General features: G+C 41.7%; 1 protein-coding gene across 1 annotated transcript; it reads left to right on the forward strand.

The window, feature by feature from the left end:
- Nucleotides 1-1918: 1918 nt before the first annotated feature.
- On the forward strand, nucleotides 1919-26386 carry mdfic (MyoD family inhibitor domain containing). The gene is made up of 5 exons (XM_042511467.2): nucleotides 1919-2260; nucleotides 2550-2705; nucleotides 4669-4779; nucleotides 20440-20814; nucleotides 25666-26386. Exons 2-5 carry the CDS (start codon nucleotides 2612-2614, stop codon nucleotides 25914-25916), a joined length of 831 nt encoding a protein of 276 aa, XP_042367401.2. The 5' UTR covers nucleotides 1919-2260; nucleotides 2550-2611; the 3' UTR covers nucleotides 25917-26386.

Below are 26386 nucleotides of genomic sequence, written 5' to 3' on the forward strand. Positions count from 1 at the left end.
ATGAGCATTTTCAACAATGTGTCTCAGTTTTTCCACATTCATGCCGCCTACTGCTCTCTGTCATTACATGTGCATTTTTCCATACATTTCCACTCTTGTTATGCTGGCATTGACACACTAAACTAAAGCAGACAGCAGTACCTTTCTCAGCGTGGTTCCACCAATACTTTTTTAAGACAGAAGTCTGAGTTATTCTTTTGCCCCAAAGCAACTAATTGACTGTTTGCACAATGTTCAGTCTTTATAGGAGACTATAATAAGTATTCATTGTTTGTTCAGAGAACTGGGTGGAAAAGCCTCTGAAGCAGCATTTTGCATGAAGTGACACCTTGCACTGTTTTAGCCTTCCCATGTGCATCAGTATTAGCTGTGCAGTTTCATCCAGTGGGCCAAATTTGGCCCTTTTGTTATGCCGATTCTGGCTCACATCCTGCATGTTTGACACCTTTGCAATAGATTTTCTGTTTTAGGGATTTGAGAGGGGCTGCTGAAGTAATGTGACATTTTCTGTAGCAATCAGTGTATTACATACATTAAGATGTCTGTCGGCACGCCTCCGGTTTGGAGAAGAAGGCTGGAGTCAAACACAGAGGCACAACAATGCAGCAACAAAACACATTTCAGTCGCCTCATCAGTATCAGTTTGAGAGTATACAATATATTTTATGTATACTTTCACTGCTTTACCTTTGGTCAGACAGCTCATTCTAATGGTGGAGCTGTTAACAGCTTCAGTTCCCAATTTATGCTCTTGTTAAAGCCACCAGACTCCACTGAGAAAACAAGTCTTTTTAGCCCAATGAACACAGGAGCTGCTGGTCTACAGCTGCTTCGAACAGTTAGTTAGTTTGTGTTATTGTGTGAACTTGAATGAATCCGAGCCAACCCTTTTAAACGTCAAAGTCACACAACACAAACAAACTTACTGCTCTAGGCAGTGGTGGACAGGCAGCCCCTGTTTTTAACAATTTAAAATCACAGTTTTTCTCAATGGAGTCAGGCTCTGAAGAGAGTGATATAACAGCTTCATTTTCCATCTGAACTAACTGTTTGACAGGATGGTAAAGCAATAAAAATAGTCTCATTATAGCATGCAAATAAGTTGATATTGAATTTTTAGGCCAGATTTTTACAAGGAAGGCAAAATACATTTTGTTGCTGATGCCTACACAACAGAGGCTTGCTCAGCCTTGTTGTCAGACCCCAGCCTGCTGCTCCAAACTAGGGACGTGCCGACTGACATTTACTGTATGTAATATACTGTTGATGTATAACCTAAGTACCCCATGCAAGCCCAGCTCAAAAGATCTTAACTTTCCCTTTAAAAAAGTACTTAGTGTTTAAAATTACACTTGTTAAATCATATTGCAACTTTAAGATCAATCATTTTTAGGCAATATGCATGAAACGTGATCTTACTGAATACATTTTGAATGATCAAAACGGATGACTTGATTTGATTTCACTGACTTTCTAAATGTTCAAAAGTGTTTTATGTCACTGAATAAAACACACTTTTAAATGTTCATTATTTAGTTCAGCTTTGTTTTTCTAAATTTTGAGAGACAGACCAATAGGTAGATTCAACATATAGGATCCAACTTGCTTTTACCTGCATCTAGTACCCTTCCTCAGCAAAAATATTAATACTCAGGTCACGTGATAATACTTATAATACTGACACCTGAGCAACTACATGCTGAGAAAGAATGTAAAAAAACCAAACGATCCTTTACTGTTTTTTTTTTTTTTGTAACATTTTATTTATTTTATCACACTTGTATTTAATATTTAATTCCAAAGTAGGCGCGACATAATGTATTATATATACGGAAAAAAGTTCTAATGTATATATTTTTTTGTTTTTCCTAACTTTTTAGGGGGGCTACACATGTTCAGGGAGGGCTTTGTTCACTTCTGTGCCGCCAAGGGAAGCAAAGTGAGAGAAGAGAGGCTTCACTGGCTGGACTGCAGGAATCCGGATATGATGAAAATGTTTGAGAAGCAACTATCCGCAGCAAACTACTGCAACTGAGCGTCGACAGCGTCGCGAGGACTACTATTGATCGTCAACAACGTCTGGAAGAGAGTAGGACTGCGACACAGTGGCTGCTAAAGTTACCGAAAAAAAGTTTTTGGACACTAAGCTACTCTTTCACCCAGTTTCGTCTTTTCCTCCTAACGTCTCGGGGACAGAGTGGGAGGAAGGAAGGATGGGAATAAGTCAAATTTGAAGCGAGGGAGTTGTCATGTTTGAAAGGTAAGTTACGCTTTATAAACAGTATGTCCGCTTTAGCTATAAACAGCACTTAGCTAGCGTCCGTCGTTTTTTATGAAAGAAAAAGGAGTGTGTGAACAAATGGGCTGCAGTCTTTGAGAAAGTTTATGTAAAAAGCGAGAGAAGGGGGAATTTCCACCAAGTTTTACTGCGGCTCGACGTCACTTTGTCGGTGTGTGAATAAGCAGACGACTTTTTGAAGTTGAGTAATGACACGGTGTTGCTTTGTGTCTTCGAGTTTGAGCTAATGATGAGACATTGGTGTTCACAGCGCTGAGGGCTGAGGGAAGGGAGGAACTTCTGCTGTGTGTGTCCCAAAAAGACGACTGTCTCATGTCCAAGGAGACCGTGCTTCCTCCGGATGGGCCGGCAGGGCCAGAGAAGGGCCCTCAGCAAGAGACAAGTCCCCTGCTGCGAGCTACACAAGGTAAGGACACACAGGACAGGTGAGAAATCACTAGTGGGGAAATAAAAGTTAAATTTAGGTGACCGGAAAGGGGTCTGGGGGTCCCAAGGGGGTCCTAGAGGTCCTTCAGCAAGATGTAATTTAACTAATATTTCATTAAGTGGTAGGAAAATGAGAAAAAATTTCCAAAGTATGTCAGCCTCTGCACTGGTTCACACCTAGCAGCATAATTCTGCTTTCATCGTGCCTGCCACCCAATTTTTGTGGTCCAAAGGCCAAAAATGTGTTTGTTAAAGCGCTCTCTGACTTGCAAACATTCAAGAAACCCAGCTATACAATGCACAGCTCGTGCGTCCATGAAGTTCTCACTTGTGAATGTTTATGGAGCATTTCTTCTCGCCATGCTGCCAGTGCACAAGCAATGAAGCTGAGCTATAAATATCAGTGACATATCCTGTCAAGAACTCACGTTCCTTGCACAGCCAAACATGGGAGAAAACAAGGGGAAAACCACATATAGAAAATTAGTCAACGACTGCATTAGCAGATTACCGGTGCATATCAGCATTTATCGGTCTGCTTTGGACAATATCAGCTCTGTCTTTTTAAATTATATTCATGTGATTTTTTTTTTTCAAGTATACATCAGTATCTGTGCTCCAGTGTTAAGCCTTGATAATGTTTTTGCTTTTTTCCTCAATAAAGTCTGAAGAAACGCCCTGGTGACTATTAACAGCAACCACAGCCAATTATAGTTTTTAATTAACTTTCTAGTTGCCCCTAAGATTATCACATGTAAAATAAGCTTACCCCCACACCCCCTTTTCATTTTTCTTCAAACAAGCAATGAACCGTTAACCATCCTATTTATACCAAGCATCATTATGGCACTGTCAAAAAATAGCAAAGTAGGACAAAGTAAGCAATCACTGGGGCTGCTGGATTGCGAATGGATTTTCGCTGGACCTTCAAAGGAGCTCACAGTTAAGACTGGATTTCCCCTCTCAGGGGACTGTGGATGTACTGAGAATAGACCAATTTATTTCTAACTGTGATCACTAAATACTGCGATGCATCACACACTACTGCTGCTAGCGCAAGTGCCGCTGCCATACATCAGCTCCAAGCTGAGATATGTGCCATATCTATCTAGGGCTGCTGGCTCGCGCCCATCTGTTCTGCTCTCCCATCCATCATTGCTTACAAACAGAGTGTTGTAGCATCGGAACAAACACATTAAACTTCTGTAAACTGCATTGCTGGGTTTTGCTGAATCATTCTTCACTGTTTTTTCTGTAGAATTGCAGCAAAAGTGGTTCAAGAGACTGAAAAACTTGCAAGCTATGAGAAAAACTGGGCCGTGAGCGGACATCTGGCTCCAAACCAGTGAATATAGTCATTGTGGAAGGTTTATTTACTGAACAAAGCAGCAGTGTGCATGAGCAGAGCGTCAGTGAGTCTTTAAGTCAAGAGGCTAGAAGACGCGGCTTAGAGAGATGAGTGAAACTGTCTCTCGTGTTTTTGCACAGCTATCAGGCCTGGAGTCTTTGCCCACATACTTTTTCCAATTTAGATGAATGCAGCCTTTATGGCAGTAAAAAGAAGCTTGGCAGGTAGAGCACACCCGGGAACAGAAGGAGAGAAAATGAGATCCAGAGCTCTGGCACGGCCTTTACCTGAACCGCCCCACCATGTTGTGCAACCATTTGCCAGCAGCCTGTGTTTTTTCTGGCAAAAATAGTCTGAGTGGCCTCCGCATCTCTGTCTCTGATATTTTGTCCACTGTGGCTGACCCTGCAGTAAAAGTGTACATCTGGAGGAGGAGAGGCATAACAGTTAATGTAAAACAGTTGAGCTTGTAATAGGATAACATCAAATTAAACAACTGAAGCCGTCACTACCCTGCATAAACTTTTGCTGCTTAACTTTGTGTGCAACAGGTTTTCCGACCTTCTTCTTTAACATTAAATTCTTGTGACCCTAGATGCTTGTGACAGTGAATCGTCAGCAAGAACCCCATCTCCCAGGAAACCAGCCACTGAAGGACAAAGTCATGTGACCGAGGAGAAGTCTAATTATTGCGAGCCTGTAAGAAGTAAGTTTTAATGACCTGGGAAAGCTGTGGGCGGACAGCAGGATATCTTGGTGTTATTTTTTAATGATAAACAACAATGAGCCGTTTAATTGGGAGAGAGTGAAAATTATTAACATATTTTCCTTTTGCACAGTCAGATAGTTGTGTCTAACTGCAGTGGATGTTTAGCAATGTTTTATTTCACATTGAAATTGTTATAATTTCATCCTTTGTTTTTTTTGAATGCACTCCAGCTGTCAAGAAAAGTAGTTGTTATGACAGTTGCATGATGTACATGCACGAGGCAGGGTCAGCTGGCCAACTAAAATATTAGCTTCAGTGTTTCCAATTAAAATATCAAGATAGTACCAAGGTCTCTTGGCATGTGAGTGGTAGCATGCGTGCTCTCTCATTCTGCCATAATGACCAAAACTTGGCTGGTTTCTCCATTTTTGCTTCTCCTTCCAACCCGCAGCCCAGTGTTTTGGAAGTGGGGAAATCCTGTTTGTGGTTCTGGCTTTGACTGTTTTAACGCACTGATTGCATCTTAGCCACAATGTTTTTTTCCCCCGTACCAAACATTTACCTATTGGGGAGGAGCAGTGCCAGCTGCTGGAGGCATTTTTCTGTTAAACCGAGTCATTCAGCTTTTACGCTAAGACAGCCGTGTTTCCCACAGAATTAGAATCTATGTGTGTCTGTGTGCAGACTTGTCTAAATTTGGATATTTTTCTGGGTCCGTCAATAAGGGATTGGCATGAGTACTTAAGTACTTAAATACTCACTGGTATTTGTTTGGAATTATTCGTTCAATGCATAGAGTACTTGCCGCTTCCCCTCCCACATGTAAACATGATTTTTAAAGTTTTTATCTTTACTATATAAAATGTGTAAAGTCTTATTTAATATAGAGCTGTGTGCACTGTATTGCTTCTCTCTATGCCTCCTTACCCCATGTTCCTCTCTCTGTTTATCAACACGACTAACACTACAGGAGGGTGACCTCCGCACTAGGGAGCAGTTGATGAGTGTCCGGCTGCATTCACACACCAACCGACAGGGTTTTTGCACAGTTTTTAACGCTGCTGCTGTCAGCTCTCACCCAAGACAGTGAACTGACTCGGTTGAGAGTGGCTCGAGAGATGGTCCTTTGGTACTGTCTTTAACCTGTAAAGCTAACAGTAGCGACAGAAATGTTGCTGATTTTTCTTATTTTTACTTTCAGTTCATGATTTAATAGGCTTACTGAAGCCTGCTTATTCAGTAAACAAAATTCAAATTGCACTTGAGTATGCCATAATAATTTACTCCTAGTACTTGAATATGAAAGTTACTTAAAATGCCCATCTCAGCCATAAGCGCATTACAGGCAGAACTATTCATGAGTTCTGTTTTACCTTGGCACCAGTTCGTGGAATCTGAGTCATGGGCTTGATAATTGGTCTGTCAATTTGATCAGAGCTGATCAGCTTAAATCGATGGCTAAGAGGTTTCACTTTCACTGCGCCTAATGTTTTACCACTCTGTCTGTGCCCAGAGTGTGCTCTGAGGGTGTGGTGCAATGAATAACTTAGCAGTATATATATCCAACAGTGCTCCTAATGAACGGCCCACCTCCAAAAATATAAAATCATTACATAGTGGCAGATGTTTTAATCATGGCGGGTTGCCAAAAATAAATGAATGTGTTGGACACCCTGACATTACAGGGCAATATTGTTCCTACCAATAATCTACTATACAAGTAACATATGTTTTCAGTTCTCAAGTGATGGTTGGCTTTTTTCTGCATCCTATAATCTGATTTTGAAACTCTGGAAACCTGCGTTTTAACTCTGACATAATCACATTGTTTTATGCAAATGTCCTGACACAGGAAGGTTTTACAAAACAATTATTTGGCATTGAACTACTCGAGTTACAAGCAGGTCTAATTAAGTCTAGATGCGCACTTGTTCAGTAAAATGACTCGATGCTGAGCTATGGATTGCAGGTCACAAAAGGAAAGCGGCTAAATGCTTTGTGTCTTGTGTTTTTTGTTCTTAATAAGAGTGAGACGTGTCAGCAAAGGCTAATAGCAGCTGATTGCTTCCATCCATGTAAGTGCCTTGCTATAATAAGGATTGTGTTTTGCGTTTGAGACAACAGTTCTTTTGTTTCTAGGTTGTTAACTTTTCCAGGGTGCGTTTTCCTGCCTTTTTTTTTTTTGCTATCAAGCTTAATGACTTGCCGGTGGCTTGTTTACTGAATCAGCGAGGAAAAGAGATTCAGTTGCAACAAAAAAAGATTTTCTGTCAAGAGGTCTTTCTAGCTTGGCAGGTGTGTGGAGTATTGCACTTCTGGAGGGAGGCATGCTTTTCTTTCATCTCAGCAGATAAGCCCCTGTGACAACAGTTTTGCGTTGTAATTGATGTCGCCCCCCCAACATCCACACATTCTCTCTCTCTTTTTGTTACACACACACACACACACACACACACACACAGAGACTGGTAAGGGAATTTTCAATGGTGGAGCACACTTTTCTTTTGAGTGAGTTACAAGAACATAAATAGTTATGTCAAATACAGACAAAATCCCCAAATTTGTGCTATGAAAATCTTTGTGAAAGTTGTATGTACACGTGCCTGTCTGTGGTTAAATCAAAGCTGGAAATTCTTACATCTAAAGGAACTCAAGTTAACCTACTTGTGTCATAGTCTCACTGCGGTTTTGTTTGTTGAGGTGACCAATCAGATTGCTCGCTGGCAGGGGTAATTGAGAGCTCTCTTCTCTGCAGAAACAGGAAATCAATAAGAAATCATCTGCACGCCTACATCCTGGCCCTCGCTGTTTTTTCCCTCCTGCTGTCAGATAGAAAGTTTGTGTACAGTATGTGGATGGTGACTTTTCACAACAAGAGGAAGCCTATTGTAATGTAGTAATAACACCATGTATCCTATTTCGGCTATGATAACAGTGTTTTGACAAGTTGTCTTTTTAACCAGCGGGTCCCCTTAAAGCAGGAAAGTAAACATGGCAGCGGTTACATATCAGTTTTGAAACTGTTCTTCATGGAGCAAAGCATGGATTTTCAGGAGAGTACATTAAACACTGTGATCTCACCACACAATTAATCATCAAGTGTGACCCAAAAAGCTGAAATTATCATTATGAATGGGGTTTATAAATTCATGTGGTTAAAAAGAAGTTGAAGTGGGATTGCCAACCACTGCGGCTTGTTAGACCAAAAAAAGTACAATTCTGCCCTTCCCGTTAGGCCGTTGTCAGTGAACGGTTCCTCTGTGGCTCCGCCATTCTGGGGGAGGGAGGGAGAATCTTGTGGGGGAGACGGACATTCCTCAAGAGACCGTTCTGGGTTTTCAAGCAGCTGATATCTCCTGCAAACAGGGCCTCGGCTCTCCAGTCCTTGCCTCAGAATAAATTGCTACCACCCAGCACCAGTTTTAGGAGTTTAATCGTCACATTATTCACTGGATTGTCATACTTTTTTTTTTTTTTTAAATGCTTCTGTGGTTGATAAAGATGACCTTACTAGCTTCAGAAGAACAGGTTTGGTTTTTTTTATCTTAGGAGAAGTCTGTAGTGAGAAAGGAAGGTCAAATAACATGACTCTCTTTTTTTAAAAAGAAAGATATTAGTTTGGCCTTTGTGTGAATCCCTGATTGGACTCTTTAGTGGCACACCTTCAAGGTTATTACCTGTGCGCAGAATTGACCTTTTAGAAGTGAATTTGTGACCCCTAATAAATGCAGTAAAAGGGATTGTTTAACCAGTGAGCGTCTCATACTTGCACCTTTCTTGCAAGAAAAGATTCCTTGACAGTGCAACAGTTAAGATTTATACACAAAACTATAAAGTGTTACGATACTAGACAGTTGGCGGAGTTAGACTAAGATAAAACAAAGGGCAAGTGGCTCTTCATCTTCATTTTCATCATCAGCACTGAAACATTTTTGCTGCCCAAGTGTTGAATCAACATTCTCAGACTGTCACACTGTGCCTCATGTATATTCCAAAGTTACTTAAGTGCTTAAAGACTTTTTAACCTCGTGCCAGTTTTCTTTCCCAGTGCTTTTTTCCAGCCATAGGAAGTGCATGGTGATTGTTGTTATGCAAGATTCATATCTTTATTGTAATCCTCAGAGCCCTGTCTCTGCAGAAATAATGTGTCTAAAGCGTAGACCTATTATAAACGGAACCGTAATTTTCAAGTGATTACTTACCAGTGGGTCATGGAATCAAAAACTGTATAAATAGGGTGAAATGCTAGTGTAGGGGTTGATTAAAATGGCCATTGTAATTCTACCTCTGTTGTAATTATTTTCTCATTGTCTTGGTGCAGATAGATTTCATATGGGAAATTTCAAGTGTGTTAATTAGCATATTTTACCCGAAGTGCCCGAGCCTATTCACTGTTAATTTTTTTTTTTAAAAAGATATTCAAAATACTTGAGCCAAATGATTAGATATGCATACCTCAATTCATGGACTGCAGTCTTTTAAGTGCTTATGTTAGATGCAAGCCAACATATATGGGTTTTGATAGTGGAGGAAGATTTTTTTTTCCCTTTATTTCAGAGAATGTGAATATTAAGAGTAATATTCTGAGTCGTTTTGACACCAGTTGACCTTTGTGTTTAACTGAGCCTCGTGCAGCAGATATCTTACATGTATTACTTGAATGAAAGTCATTTAGACTACCCAAAAAAAGTCAGTTAAAAAGAGTCATGCATCCAAAATTTTAGCTATATAAAGTACATAAAGTATACACTACTTAAGTTTTTGTATTGTTGATTAGTTGAGGATCAGACATTTAGATGTTTTCAATGTAGAATGGAAATCTGCAAGGTAGAAACTTAGCCATCAGGAATTTAGCGGAATAAAAGTGTTTATAAGACAGTGTGGTAGATGTATAAATTGGTAAAAAGTTCAGTAGAATTACCTCAAACTGTAATTGAGTACAGTACTTGTACAGTCACTTTCGAACAATGCATGTCTGCATCATAACATTATGGCATTTAATTAGTTTTAGAGTGGATTTTATATAATTTACACTTAGGCCTGTCACCATAATTTTGTTATTGTTTTATCGTACAATATATGGGCATGACCTTGATCATTTTGTTCACCTTGAAATGTGTACATGAGAATTTGTTAGGGGTTTTTCCTGACCTTTATAAGGATTGGGCACAGTGTTTCTCCCCTTTTTTCGCCCTCACCACTGCAGCCAACTTGCGTGAGACCGAGGAAAAATAAAACAAGAATTTAAAGACAAAACAGTGCAGCTCACCAGTAGCCTGCAGCAGCACTTTTGGAGTGGAAGAGGCTCAGTCCTGATAGTTGTTACCTTGCCAACCCCTGGCAGTATGTCAAAAAGTTGTTCGTAGTTTTACCAACTTCATCTACTATTCCGTAAATCCACCAGCAAACCATTTAGTTCCCAGGCTGTCCATCCCTGCTTTGTGTTTTTTGTGGCCAAATTCTGTTTTGAATCTAAAACTGAGTAATTTTGGGGTCTTATATAGGTACTTAAATTTTATGTTTACTTTCATGTATTTATCTACATGTGTTAATTACTTTTAAAGTATTTTTTTGAATTAAAAATATTGTATTATTATGCTAATACATAAACATATCAGTGGCACAAAATGACAAAAATATAATTTATTACATTATTTCCGGACAATATATCATCCAAAAAAAGTAGTTATCATGGCAGGCCTTCATACATTAGACTGATATTGCCTCCTTGATCTTTTCTGCCTTATATTACCCACGCTACCTGTCTGTTTATCACAGGGGAGGCAGTTGGCCTGCTCGGCTCATGTTTACCGCCTCCCTAACCAGTGCCACACAAGGCAGTGTCAGTGCCTTTCACAAGCCACTCACAGAGAGAGAGCTAGAGAAAAAAAATCATCCAGTTCAAATGAGAGCAGCGCAGGGGGGATTACTTGGCCTCTAACAGGGTTTTGGCTCCAACATTAAGGTTAAAACCCTTTTCTATTACTGAGATCTCTGCTGATGTTGCCCCCGCCAGCCCTGACCCCCTCGAGCTTCCAGCTCCTTGCCCCCTTCGTGTTTGCAGGTTCAGTGCCTCTCTGCTAGGTCATTCTGTCAGGCCCCCTGATCAGTAGAGGGTGACCGGGGACCAGGGGATGGCTCCCGTCCAGACACACAGACAGCCGCGGCTGACACAGGCCCTGGCTAGTGCAATACACCCCCACCCCCACCCCCTCTACCTCCTCTCTTTCAGGCTAGAGCTAAAATCGATACGGGCGTCTCCGTGTTTAAAAAGCCACTCAGAGGCAGACGAGCACCTCTGTCCCAAAGGCTGATCTCTCAGCTTAAGGCCTTGATTGGCATCCCGAAGATGCGAGGCGCTGACCCACAGCTGTCCTATTAGCAGAGGGTTAATGCTGAGATTGATACTGAGCAAATAAAGGAACTATGTGTGGGGGTATTTTGATAGACTGTCTATCCCCTCTCTGACCCGGAGAAAGACCTCAGTCGTATTTTGGCTTTTAGGGAGTGGTAGTGCTACTGCCAGATCCTCATCTCTGACTCCAATAGAGGAGTCTGTGTCAGTCAGTCTGCCGCAGATGCACACTGTATTTATTTGGTGTGTGCGGTTGACTCTGTGTCTGCCGCTCTACATGTGTATGCCTCCGTGTATATGTGCACAAGTACGCATGTGCATGTCTGCGCGCCTGCCGTTGAATTTCAAACAAGTGAGTTTCCTGTGGAACTTCTACTTCAGCGAGGAGATTTTGAAGCTGGTGGAATTTTTGAGTCATCGATGTAACTGAAACTGAAAATACCCCTGTTCCCCATCTTCCCTCCCCCTCCTTCCCCCTCCCGTTCACTCTCGCTCTGTTGCTCCGTTTTTGTTTTGAGTCGTCAGCGAGGAGAGGGTGGAGCACGTTTTTGGAGTATGGAGCCTGGCAGCTCCCTCAGGCCTGCTCTGAGTCACGTCATAATTGATCTTTCTAGAAATTGTGGTAGCTAGCCATGTAAAGCCCAAATCTGTGCAGGATGTGCAGCTTTTTAAAGATACTTGTGTGTTCAGCTGACTTTCTACTCCACTCTTTCTCCTCTCTCGGATGTAAAAAATCAGATGAGTGAGAATAAAGGGCGTTTGACAAAGCTTAATAGAGAAACAGGCTCGTACAAATTCATCTCAAAAATGAGGAGAGGATGAGTATAAGGCACCATTTAGTGTCTCTCACAGCAGCCAGGTTGTAAGGCTCTGAACGCTCCTTGATGTCTTGCGTTCTGCTACATTAGTAGCACTCAAATTAGCACAATGCCAAATTCCACACAACAGTGGAGAGACCGGAGACTTCTGTGGTCGGAGCTTGGGGTGTGGGGGGGGCTGAGTGTGAATGACTTCCCCTCAACATGATTCATGTAAGAGAAAATGGCACCTCATTGGGACTTTCAATGATTTAGATAGCAGTCAGACATATTAATCTGGGAAAATGTTCCGTTTTGAAATCAAAGGATAATTGATGACCCCCTTCTCCCCCACCATCAGCTCCCTGCTTCCTTCCACACACACCTCAGCCAGCCTCGTGCGCCGAGTACGCTGAGAGGTTCATGTCGTCAAATCAAGCTCTTGTCTTTCAAGTTGCCTTTGCTACTGTAAAATGTAATTAAGCAGAACAAGGTCCGAGGGGGTTATTTTTTCCACTCAATCAGCAGCAAAATTTGAAATTAGTAAATCCCTGACGCCCTGCTTCTCTCTTTGTTGGGTGGAGGCGGCGGCGGTGGTGGGGGTGGTGGGGTTTGGAAATAATATTAAGCTCTGTCTTTGCATGTCACTTCCCCTTCAGCAGGTTGGAGGAGCCAAATTTGAACGACTGTCAGCGAGAATTAAAACAGGGTGGAAAAATAAGTGTGTCACTGCTGAAAACGAGCTGAGCAATATTGACTGATTGCCCCGGCATGGGATGGGAAAAACAGAAAGAAAAAGTGATGTTTCCTGCTTAAATGAGATGCTACACAATGTGATCAGCCTTGACAGGTGAAGACAGCTAATAGAGTTCTGTTGCAGGTTACCGTAAAACACCCACACACACATACCGAGCTTGTCACTTTGGCTGATGAGGATCCAATATCAGAGCGGGTAATTTAGCTATCCTCAGTGGTCATCATCATCCGTGCCACTGCCGCCGCCATCATCATTTTATCTTGGATAAATACAAAACATTGTGTGTATGAACTGACAGCGCCGGGATTGCTGTGTGATGTTCAGAGTCACTTTTTTTAAATATCTGTTGGAACAAGTGACATTTCTGTTAGCCTGTGTCAGGTCGCCATCCACTCTGTGTAAACAGCTCAAGACAAGACAGCAGAGTTTGCACCCACATCTTTACGCTAATTTTCTAATCAAAAGCTACCTCATGGTCGCCAGTTGACATCACCAATTTGCTCTCATTGTACACCGCTGATATCTGCATTATGTTGATGCTAATCACAGTTAGTGGGTTTTGTTGTGGCAGGACACCTGAATGATGACACTGGAGTTGCTTGTCTGTTCCTTCCGATGCGTCCTTCTAGACAATAAAGAAAGTCCTTGTCCCGGAGTTTGGAAGGTCAAACGGTAAACGAGGCTTTGATACGCCCAAGGAAAATTTCAATCAGAGCCCTTTGTAATAACATTCATTGTACTATTTTCCTCCCTCTTTTTCTCTCTGTGTCCCCCTCACTCTCTCTGCAGTATAATTCCCCTGGTTTTGCGTCTATAAATATGGACAGGGAAGATGTATAATTTCTAATGAGAAAATATATCCCTTTGGATTGAAAGGCAGGGGCTGTTCCACGAGCTGCTGTTTGTTAGGAGGAGAGATGATACCTCGGGCTGTTTTGGCAGAGAGAGGAGGGGGTGGTGGTGGCGGTGGTGGTAAGAGGAGTCTGGCTAGGTCATTGCACATTTACAAATTAGCATTTCAATCATGCAGGTACATGGCCAGCCGAGCAGAAAATATACATGTTTTTCTAATACGAGGCACAAAAAGATAAACAAAACACTGTGGCTGTGTTAGTGGAATTAGCATTTCAGAGCTAACTGTCACCGCGTATTCTGCCCGTTGCTGTTTGGGACTCATAACTAAAAATAAAGGCGCCACTTTAGCTCTCATATCCCATTCAGTGTTAACTCACAAACTCGAAGCGTTGTGTAATAAGGGCTATTAGGAGATAAATACAAGATCTGGATTGTGGTGTTTATTTGGCTGACATGATGTGACATTTGAATAACTGTATGCTCACTATGATGGGCATTCTAATAAGCCTAGGCAAACACCTTTCGTCTCCCTTCTCCCTCTTTCTCTCTGTCTCAGGGGCATTAATATTAAAAAGGACTGAGCTTTAGAAACACAGAGCTTGTGCGATTGTTCAATCCTGCCTTACCTGCGACTTTCGGTGAAGCAGTGTGCAAATGAGATTCTCCATACTGCCCTGTTTGACCTCTGTGTTATATTTTCATGTTCTTGACTATTTTAGAATTCTTGTTTATACAGCTCTGTTTCCGTTGACATGCATGCATATTCCTTCCTGGTAGGTCTGCCTCTGTGCATGTGTATGTGTGTGTGAGATCTAGTAGGCTTGTGACATATATGCTGCAAATATATACCCCTCCTCTTCTTTCTTCTGTCTTTTGGGTGCAATTTCCAGCTCCCTCCTGTAGGACCTATTTTCTGTGACAAAAACGGAGGTGTTTATATACTCAGTTTTACATATAGAGCGCACAGCTCTGGCGCAGCTCCAGCGCTCTCCAGGCACTCCGGTGCTCGGTCCCTGTGTGGCGCAGTCGCTGAAGACTCAGTGACAAATGGCAATTATATTTGTGTGTTCTTCATGAATCCATCAAACACTGGCCTTTTAAAAATGCTCCCTGGATATTTGAGGCTGTCAGCTACTAGTAGCTGGGACCAAATTGGGATGCTGCTTAGACAGTCAAGAACCACTCACCCCCTAGTTTCCCCTGTGATGTGTGTGACAGCGTGTGTAGGAGAATACCATGTTTTATTCAGCTACAAATGTACACTCTCAACAGTTGTTGATGTGCTAGAAATAGGGCGGTTACAAGTCCAATTTGCAGCGTGTGTGTGCATGTGTGTGTCCACTTTTTCCTCAAAAACATGGCGTTTTAATGAAACCTGTCAGGTTGTGTGCTTTCGGTTATTTCAGGACACCTATCCATCTCTACAAGCTTGTGGTAACTGTTTGTGTGATTTTTTTTCAGAAACTTGCTGGAAGTTGTTCATATCAAATTTTGATGCAGTTTGTGTTTCCTGCTGTGTAGCAGTGCGTTTCTGTTGCTCCGTCAGGATTTATTAACAGGCGCAGCTCATATTTGCATTTATCAGCTGAATCCTCGGATGCGGCATTAAACTTTATGATCAAAAATGTTATTACCGTAGTATATTTTCTTGAAATTATGATGTTCAAAATTGTGTAAACCTGTAGTAAAAACTCATACAAGTTGTATGCAAACACAAGTTCACAATCTGATTAATGTGGATTGACAAATACAGTGCAAACATTTACAATTACAAAGCTGTTCAAAGTGGACCTGACAAATGCTTTTTCCTGAATCTATACAGTTTTATAGTTCACACTTAACACCCTGTTACTCTTGAACACATGCTACATATTTGTCTTTCATGCTGCTGGTAAAGTAAAGGTTTTTGATGCCAGCGTAGCACAATTCCAACAGGACTTACTGTATTTCTGCTTTCTCTCATTACATCGTCATTTGTCTCAGGGTGACTGTACAAGTCTGTCATTGCCATCTTTGACAGTATCATCATTATCATGATCAATGATTATGAATATTACTCCATTGTGTCCATTCATCTCAGTCACTGTGTTCATCAGGATAAAAATAAAGTGTGCCATTTGGTAAAGGCTATCTAGGAACCTGCCACCAAAGCACACTTCACTGCAGACTTGAACCACTTTTTAGGGCTCTGCAGTGTGTCAGAAACCTGAGTCGCCACTTGTGTACTCTGGGTTTTATGTGGTGGTTTCTTAATAACTATTTATACTTTTCTAAATTGAAAGCTTGACTTCCTCAAAAGGAAAGGTAATTATGCCTCCCAGTCTACTTTGGCCTTTTTGTGCATAAACGTGTGTTTATGTCTGTGTGAGCTCGTGTGGCTAGTTCGTTTAACCTAGATGGGGAAAATGACTGTGTTATTATGCAATATACTACAGGTGATTGATTTGTTAAGGAACTGTCATCCTCTGGACAAGAGTTTTGCTATGTTTTGTTGACTTGGCAATACTCAAGTAATGGGTGAATTATTATTACTGTGCAGTATTAGTTGTGAGTTTTGTGTTATGTTTGGGTGTGTATGTGTGGAGTCTTTGCAAATTACTTTAGACAAGTTAAGTACTAACTATAGAAAGGGATTTCCCCCCGTCAGTCCCTTAAGTCTCAGCCAGTGCTTTTTGTGTTTACACATTAAAAAATGTAGGGATGAACCTGCCTCAGAATTTTATGTCAGTCAAATAGGATTTGGCTCTTCAGTCTAAATATTGATTATTGTTTCTTTTTTTCCCATATAAAATGTGAGAATTTGAATGCAAGCTAATCTGTGCTAACTACACAAAGAATGGATCAGAAACATACAACAACAGTTTTGCAGACACTAGATATTATACAAAACCAGAGACTATGTTGTGTTAGGTTGCTGTGAGCTGTAAATTCACCAGAGAACTGCATGAAAGTGAGGAGCACTTATTTTTTAGCTAAACCTGGGGACGAAAACATTATCAGAAGTACACTGCAGCCTAAACTGAATGACAGTGGAAAAAAATCCCAGTGCATTGAGGGACTCAGATCGAGGATTTAAATCCTCATCTTATAGGCGGCAGCCCTAAAGATATGTGGCCACACATGTGGAATGACAATAACACAAGAAACCACAAGTCCTGACAGTAGTAAATGAGACAAGTAATCTGTAAAAAAGTAATGTTCCTTGCTTCTAATGGCATTTGCTGAAAAAAAAAAACCCCAACCAATCAGAGCCGAGATGTCACTTACACAGCTGTCAATCACTGTTTATGAACTGTGGTCAAACTAAGCAGCGCTGATCAAATATCCATCAGGATTCTGAAACTGCATTGTCTATTTCTCGCTTGAAAATGTTCTCAGGAACATAAGTGTATTGTTTAGCTATAAAATGGGAAAGTTTGTGACCCAGATGCCATGCTGAAAACAGCTGAGAAAAAAACAAGCACCACCCATCAGCTACGGCAACTACTGCTACAAGTACTACTGTCAGGATATAGTGACAGTTTAGGCAGATATTACAAAAAGTTTTTTATTAAGTTACCAACTGTAGTTTGAGAACTAGAAAAATTTAACAGACTAAATCTAAGTGAGTCAGTTTGTTTCTTGACATTGATCACAGCTTGCTTAAAAGCTAACTTTTAGTTTGTGATTCTTGTTGGTTATAACAGTGAGCTCACTGACATGAAATAAGTACTACTAGTCCATGCAACCTGAAGTAACAATTGTGTAACCAGATCACTGTAATATGTTGCTTCTTTGACAAGTTTGAGGATCAGTTTGAAAGAAAACATCTACCTGGTGTGGCAAAATTTTACGTTTTTTCAACCAAAGTAAGGCCCACTGTGTTGATGTGTTGAAAACCCTACTATTGTGTGTGCACATGTTCCCAGCTTCCTTTATGATGTTGGTTTGCCAATCACTAAAGAAAAAGACTGGTGAAAAAAGGGGTGAAAAACACGGCGAGTTGCAGCTGTCAGAGGTAAACCCGAAGAACAACAACAGATGTAGCATACTCTGATTCTTCTTGTTAGCGGGCTTTAGTCTCTCCCCACATTGTCATGGGCGAGCTGCAAGGCTTTTGTCTTTTGGAGAAGAAAATCCATCAACCTGGGCTTAAATCACTGCATAATGAATTCTATCGTGTGCTACCCAGTTGTCTAATTCAAATTGCATGGAATCCTGATCCCTAAAGTCTATATTTGTTTATCGAGGCAGCATGCAGAAGCCTGAATGAGGAGAAGGCAAAAACCCAGTGTGTGTATTTAATTGCTTTGTTTTACATCCACATTCACGTCCGGCCTCTCCCAGGGTGATGTGTTGTTAAAAAGCGCTAGGGCCCTGATTCCCACACTCTCTCTCCCTCTCTCTTGTTAACCGTAATTGCACTTGTTGGTGAGCTGACAGAAAGAAAATAGAGATGGAAAGAAATGACCAGCATCATGTTAAGTTCACATTCAGTTTGCATCCACTTTGGAAAATTTGACTTTCGACAGCTGCAAAACACTTAAACAAAGCTGCGGAGGTTTCCTTCAGCTGCTGAATAAGACAGAATTTGGTGGTAAGAATACCATAAATTCAATGTATATACAGAAAGTATAGAATAGGAATGAATAAGTGTGGTTCACAGGCTTGAAAAGAGATGAATAATTCACAAAATTTCAAGTTAACCATGCACTGGCGGCGCGTGCACATTCACAGTGGCTCTGATGTGGAGGGAAGGTAATGTAGGAGTAACTCCCAGTAGAGCTGAATGTGCAGGTGTTCCTCCCAGTAAAATGCCACCTCCTTTGCTCGCTTACATCCTCCGCCTTCTTTATTATCAGACAGGTCGCTGTCTCCTGACTTTCTGCGGCTGTCACACACACACTTAGAAAGGCCATCTCTTAACGTTCAGAGGAAAGGAGATCATTACTGTTGCAGACAGCAGCTATTTTGTATATGCACACTATCACAGGCTCTCTTTCTCTTTTTACTGCATTAATCTCTCTTTTCACACTGTCTTAACTCACCTGGGTACTGCTCCTGCAAATGTCTGTGTCTGCCTACAGCAGTGGCTTTTGTGAACCTGTCACATATAAGGTTTCCTATATCGCTCCACTTCTTTATGTCATTCTGGGTTGAAATGTTTGCCATGTGATCGATATGATCATGTTAGGAAGCGCTGGCAAGATTTGCTAAGAATTATTTCGCTGAGAGTGCTGTGTCTCCATTACTGTGATCGGCTTGTAAGAACTGAACATCACAAGCTACAGCGACTTTATATGTGAGTAAGAGGCATGAAGTGCAGAGAGTGCAAAGTTCTCTTCAGTTAAAATGAAGTTATAGGGTTATCAGGCGTTTACCCCCAGAAGGGTGAAAGGAATCTGCAACTCTTTGTCTTCCATAAAGTAGATGCTACAAAAAAGTTATTAAAGTAAACCAGGAGTTCCTTTTCATGCTCTTGTTTGTTAGTGTTTTGTCCTCTACATTAAAAAAAATAGACCAGCAGCCTTTTGTTTTGTTTTTTTTAATTCATTATTATTATGAATGTTTTGTATTGGGACCTTGAGCAGGTGTTTCTGCTGGATAAGTGCAAAAAAGGTAAAATAAAAAACTTAAAAGAATAGTTTGGATTTGTAAGTGGGGTGGTATAGAGTACTTATCCATAGTCTGTACATAGAATGTCCTAGGAATGACGCTTTTCTGTAGGTTGACACTGAAGTTGGTGTCACCCTGGTTCCTTCATCAAAAAGCCTGCGGGATTTTTCCATTAGATTTTGGATTATTGAAGAAAATAAGCCCTTTAATTTGCAGACGTTTATGATACCTAGACATTTTGTTCACCAAGATAATCTCCATGAATTAACACCACTTTTGGGATTTTGGAAGCCTAAATACAATTACCAGAAGTAAAAAGATAACGCTAGGCTATAAATGAACTACACTACTGTTATGCTGCTGCCACTGCGAGGCTGTTTTGCTGCGTTTGGCACGGCCAGGCGTAATGACGCTCTGTAAGCTCATTTGTTAACAACCACCTTTTTTAAGACACATAGAAGCTTCAAAGTTCATGAGTGGGTTATTTACTGATGTATTTTATGTCATAGAACAAATTGTAAACGTCTCTTAAGCTTGTTTTAACCACAGACCTTATTTCAGGCATCTAACTGAAAACCCCATAAAAAAAAAAAAAAAACACTGACTTTGATACAAGGGAACTGGAGGTGCTGAAATGCTGACATATTACCGGATTTTAGGGCTTATTACTGGGATACTCTATAATGTACTGTAGAAATCAGCTGGCTTGCCCTCAGTTTGGAAAAGTAAGATGGAGTCCAACACTGAAGCTAGGCAATGTATTGCTATGGATAGGGGTTGGCAAGAGGCCTATTTTAGCCAATTAAAGAAGTCCCATCTAAAATCTTCATTATCATTTTGATTGCACGCTATATTAAGTATTTTCACTGCTTTACCTTTGGTCAGACAGCTTGTTCTGATGGGGGAGCTGTTAACAGCTCCACTTAGTGATCTGTGCTCTCCTGAAAGCCACCAGACTCCATTGACAAAAATAGTCATTTTAGCTTGCTTATAATGGGAGCAGCTGGTCTACCATTGCTTCAATCAGTTAGTTTGATTTATTGTGTGACTATGTTGAATGTGAACAAACCCTTTTTAAATACCAAAGTCACACAATAACACTAACCAACTGAAAAAGCTAGTGGTAGACCAGCAGCTCCTGTATTCAGTGAAGTTCAGTCACAGTTTGAACGTGCTTCATTTTCTTGGGGACAATCAACATCTGACAGTCAGGTAAAGCAGTGAACTATTCCTTTAAATACTGTGCTGAAACCTAAACTCTTTGCTAAAAATCCTTTTTCCTTCATGTCTCCCTGCAGCTCAACCCCAGCCTCAGCCAGTTCCCTCAGAGTCTGCTGAGGGAGATGCTGGCAAGGACCAAAATGGCTTTCACCACAACAGCATTGGCACGCCCGCGCTGAGTAACGGCAACGGCATCCACCCTGGCATCGGCGGGGCCAGGGCCACGCGCACATGCTCCTGCGGTGCCAGCATCAGCTCAGGCGCCGCGGGTGGGTCAGGCTCTGGAACAAGAGCAGCAGCCACCACAACAGAGCAGCCCAGGAAGCAGCCGTCCACGCCTGTGTCAGAGAGGGTGCAGAGGAAACTGAGGTCCAGCTTGTCGGTCAATAGTGACAGCAGCCGACGCAGCAAAGGCAGTTCCACAGGGTCACAGAAACCTCCCTTACCAGAGGGTGAGTATCCACACACAAGCTAATAAAGACAGAAAGTAAAGGAAGAATAAACCCACACAAAGACAGAAGAATACTAACTTTTCTAACACTTGCTTGCACGCATTCATCTCTTCCTGCGTCCCATCTTGTGTTCATATATTCTAGTCATTGATTCAATCCATCAGGATCTCTCAAATATTGAGGCTAGTCAGTGTGTTTTTGAAGATTTGTATCGTGTGTAAAAAGGCAGATTAAGTTTATCGTATCAAATTATGCTCCTTATACATCAGCGATGGAAAAAAAACCCCTGTTGCACTCCATTTATACACTTGAAACTCTTTATCATTTTTAATGATTTTTTTTTTTTTCACATACATTTTTTTTCCCTGAAATAATACCTTCTAAGATTTTGATAATAAATTCTTACCTTCTCTCACCTTTTAATGATGGGAGTACATGACCTCTTGCATTTATCACTCCTGTCAAGCATGACATCTTATCCTGCTCATGTGCCTTTTATTTTCTTTAACAACAAGTCAGAGAGTGCGTTTGCCATGCGGGGTAGCCGTCACTTTGTCAGGTGCAAGGCTGAGGTGAGTCCGGTAATGAAGGCGGCCGGCTGGCCCTTTTCCATTGGGGATATAGGTGTGACCGTCTAACGAGGCCTGAGAACACGGGGTGCCTATTAAAAGTCGTGACCAGCCTTCTTCGGGCCCCTCACGGCCCCTCACACTTCTCTGGGCCCTTTCTGGCTCTCCCTACACCCCTCAGCACCACCCTGACCCTCATTAACGTCGCATCCCTCCTCCAGCTATTGTGCTCAATGGCTGTGCGTGTTTGTGGACATGCATGTGTTTCCTCTGTGTTTTTAAGCATGAGGGGTTAAGGCATGTTTCATTCATCCAACTCAAGGCCTCCGCTGTTTTGTCTTTTTATGTGGGCTTTTACTCCAAGGTGAAAATGGAAAATAAGATGTGATGCCATGTGTTATTAAAAGATTCACAAGGCTCAGGTTGAGATATAAGTTTAAATGAAGGAGAAACGTGGGCAGTCAAATCTTTATTTGATGATGCTTGACTTGAAATATGCATCAGTTGGAGTTGCAGGCGAACAAAACAAGAAGGCACACATGCACAATACCTCGCAAGTAAAGGTGGGATGCATCCACCAGAGATATTCCAGACACGTTATATTTTCAACATCTTCATTGGTAAAGAAGAGAAGAGAGAGGGTGCACAAAATAAATATATAAATAAATAAATCAACAGCAGCTCAACAAGTCTGTCTCATTATGGCTTTTGTGTTGCTTATTTGCAGACGCGAGAGCTCTCAGAATCAATATGTTCGCTCTCAACTATTTATTTCCCTGCGGAAAACAGCCAAGCTGTGGTGTTTGAATGTTTACATGGATTAACATAATCTGTTTGCCTGTGAAATTAGCCTCCTAAACAGCCCCCTGAACACAGGAAATAAAAGGCGTAAGCTAGCAGGAACTAGCTCTGGGGATTCTGCGGCTCCCTGTGTTTCTTGGCACATGCCGTTGGCACCGCAGCCAATCTGTGATAACACAGCAGCTTCTGAGGAGTCCTTTACCCACGCTGCTTTTGTTCGCCGGGGCGGGTCGTCTCAACTCTTGTCATCCAGTTTGTGTTTTTGTTAATTGTGTGTAATCAGTTAAGGTCTCCAAGCTGCTTTAGCCTCATTTAGAGATTTAGGGCCAAGGCCGCGAGCATAGTCTTTGCCTAAGCTATAAACCTCCACGTGTTTGTCTGTGTTGTGTAAGCACAAGTCCTCTAGCTTTGAGTTTACCCTCTGTCATGCATTATAAACAGGGCTGCTTTAAAGTGCATGTGGTGGACCTTCCCTGTCCAGCCCACATCCTCTGCCCTCTTTACCCATGTGTGCTGCCTTCTGTGCATTTCCATGGCCACCAAGGCTTTGTCTGATCAATCTCTCTCTCTTCATCTTTGCCTGTCTAGCCATCTCGCCCTCTCTCTCCCTCTTTGTGAGTTTGAATGTTTTGCACAGCTTGCCGCTCTGAGGCCCATCCAGCTTGTTTTGTGTCATGCCGCTCCCTTTTTTTTGATGTTAGCTTTCCAGATGTCTCAAACTATTTCCTCAGAGGCGCCGGACGCTGTTTTTGGCCCTTGCAAACTCTGGGCTTCATCGCCGCTCACTGACATTAAACAGGAGCGGTGTCAGTGTGTGCTGTTCTGTCTGTCTGTTGGTTGGTTTCACTCAGTGTCTCTGTCTGTCTGTCTCTCTCTGTTTTCATGGAGATGTGCCTTGCGTCCAGCTCTCTTGTGTACAGCATACGACCCCCTCCCTCATTCCCCCTCCTCCTTACTGGCTTCTCTAAGATCCAGACTAATCGCTGGTGTTGAATTATACATCCAAGTGAATAGCTGAGATGGCCGGCCGCTGCTTAACGCCTGTGTACTGTGTTTATAGCGTATTCACAGCCTACTGTTACATTCTGAGCGCCTGCATGGCTATACCCTCTGGGTCCTTCAAAGTTTGTTAGGCTGAACTTTGAGGTTTTGTGCATGGAGCTTTGGCCGGGCGGCGTTTATTGTTCTCAATGGCATTTTTGTAGCAATCAGATGGCACTGCAGATGCAAGTATCGAGGAAAGTATGAGTTTGGTTTTGCCATCATGAAACACATCCATAATCTACCCAGCAGTAATTTACTGCATGTCCACATCAGGTGTTAAGAAGTGAATTTATTCTCATGCATCTTCCATCACTGCCAGTGTTATGGCCTCAGATAAGGATAATAAGATGCATTCAAACTTCAGGCACACACACGTATGCCTGCTCGTTTCATGTTCCCATCTCTATCTTGTTTGTATCACAGTCAGCTAGTGCTTCTGGTCAGCTCTGCAGCCCTGAGCACTGCAAAAAATAGGGTAAAAAAAAAATCCCCTCTACTTTGATTAATCAAACATGAGCATCCAGCGGTCCTCAGCTTGCCTTCCCATGCCGTCCTCCACACTCTCCTCCTTTCGCTCTCCCTCTAACCCAATCAGTAACAGCCCCTTCTGACAGCTCAAGATGGGCTGATGAAAGTTATGCAAATGTGCCCTGTTTGTAATGCTATTTTTCTGCATCCATCCACATCATGTCTTTTTAACACTCCAAAGCAGTGGCGCTGCACTGGCCTCGGTTCAAAAGCGAAGACAGCTGCAAGGAGTGTATGCCAGGCACACTTACCGAATGATATTCACTATGATTTAGTGACTTAGATCCGACTATGGAAGTTCTGGTGTTGAAGATAAATGGTGTACATCTCTTATTTTTGCAGCAGTGTGTCTGTGGGCAATGCATAAAAATTTTTGTTCTGTGTTCAATCTCACCTTATGTGCAAACAACCATTGATTTTTATGCCTCTGTGTCAGTGATAGCGGTGGTTAGAGGCATTATGTTGTCAAGTTGTCCGTCTGTCCGTCCCTATGTCCTCACATCCCTTGTCCCTATGTCTGTCTGTCCCGTTCTTGTGGACGATATCTCAAGAATACTTAAAGAAATTCCTTCAAATTTAACAAACATCTAATTGGACTCCATGATGAACTAATTTGAGTTTGGCGGTCAAAGGTCACTGTGACCTTGCATCCATCTCATTCTCGTGAACGCAACATCTCAGGAAGGCCTTGACTAAGTTTTGTCATCTTTAGCACAAACGTCCAATTACTTGTGACCTTACAAAACATGTTTATGGCCATAACTGAAGAATTCATATGCTAAGTTCAAAATTGCACAGAGATGTCTAATAGAATAAAATGATTTAGTAATGACATTTAATATCCAAAAGGTCAAAGGTCAACTTCACTCTGACATCATGATGTTCTGAAAAACACAGAAGCATCCATGTTTTCACAGACATGGATCAAAACTGTAAGCCCAAAAAAACATATGCATTAATTCTAGTTTTTCTTTCTTATTACATACTACTTTACACTATTAAAAGTTTTATTCAAAGTTAAACTATTTGGAAAAAGCAAAAGACTGATAACTTAAGATCAAATAAATAAAAAAAGCTAAATTAAGGTCTTTGATTTTATTTAATTATTGTACATAGATTTATTGAAGAGAAATTAAGGGTTGTGATTCATCTGATGACATTTTCTGACTATCGTTTTAAGAAATGTGGAATAAAACTCTTGTACTCTGCATCCTGCTCCTATTGTGCAAGACGTTGCTAATACTCTGTGTTAGTGGAAGTAAAACATTAATTTGTTCTTTTTGATTACCTATTCAACACAGAATCACTTAAATGAAACTAACTCAGCCATTCAGAATCAGTTTTGTGATGGTTAATGGGTATATTGGTAATTTAAAGGGGAACTCTTTATTGCTGTGTAACAACAAGCGGAAAGTTGCCACCAGCTATTTAAGGACGCTCTGCGAGGAGGTTAAATGTTAATCAGAGGCGTGAGCATTGCCAGCATTAATCCACCTATTTACTGGGAGAGACTCTTTGGACTTTGCTAATCATCTTTGTGTGATCAATGTAGCACTTTGCATGATAATGCCACAATTATTTAACAGTCTGTTAATCAAAACTGCAGGAGAGGAATCTATTTCTTTAAATTTTTCTTATTTCCTTCAGCCCTCCCCCTTCTGCCTAGTTAGCCCTCACCCTTTTACTGCATACCTACTCTGTTCCACCTGTCAGCCTGCCGAGCATCTGAGCCCTCGTGCACTCACTCTGCTCTGCGCTGCTTTATTAATCTGCACTAATCTGAGGTGGATTGTTTACACTTTAATTTATTACAAATCCATCTTTTTTTGAATATTTTTGTGCATTTTGTCCTTTTTAAATGATTTTACTCATATGTTTACAACTCATCACCCTGGCCGCTTTGACCCAGACTGCTGCGTCCACTGCATCTTGGCGTGCCTGTTCTGCGAGTTCCTGACACTCTGCAACATGGTGGTGACGCAGGCCTCGTGCGGCGCGTGCACATCAGAGGCTTGCTGCTGCTGCTGCTGCACCGACGACCTGGGCGACGACTGCAACTGCCCCTGTGACATGGACTGTGGCATCATGGATGCCTGCTGTGAGTCCTCAGATTGCCTGGAAATCTGTATGGAGTGCTGCGGCATCTGCTTCCCCACATAGGGAGACCTGCACCGGTGTAGACCAGTGTGTCTCTGTGGGGGATAACTGGACCCTGGATGGAAGAATGGAAGGAAACTGCTGCTGCTGTCACTTTGAATTCAGCAGCAGGCAGAGGTTGTGTGTGTGTGTGTGTGTGATTGTTGACATATGTGTTTGTGAATGTGCTTCGTGTGTGTGCAGTATGGTGTGGCTGAGTAAAGCATGCTTTGAAAGATGTATTTTGACACTGGGCTTCCAGCTCAGCAGGGGCTTGGAGTAACTCCAGATATATGAACATGTCAGTTAAATCTTCAGTTTATAGTAATTTTTTCTGTTACATATTCTATCCTTTGCGTAAAAAGTATTATCACAGACTGCCTTAAAGATTTTATTGTTACATCAGGAATGCTGTCTAATTGTATCGTATCTTTCTAGTCATTTTGATGACCGACGTGTCACTTACACCAAACAAAATGATTTATTTACTCTGA

The sequence above is a fragment of the Plectropomus leopardus genome, chromosome 22, assembly GCF_026936395.1.
Source record: "Plectropomus leopardus strain MGB_pleo_1.0 chromosome 22, ASM2693639v1, whole genome shotgun sequence".
NCBI lineage: Eukaryota > Metazoa > Chordata > Actinopteri > Perciformes > Serranidae > Plectropomus > Plectropomus leopardus.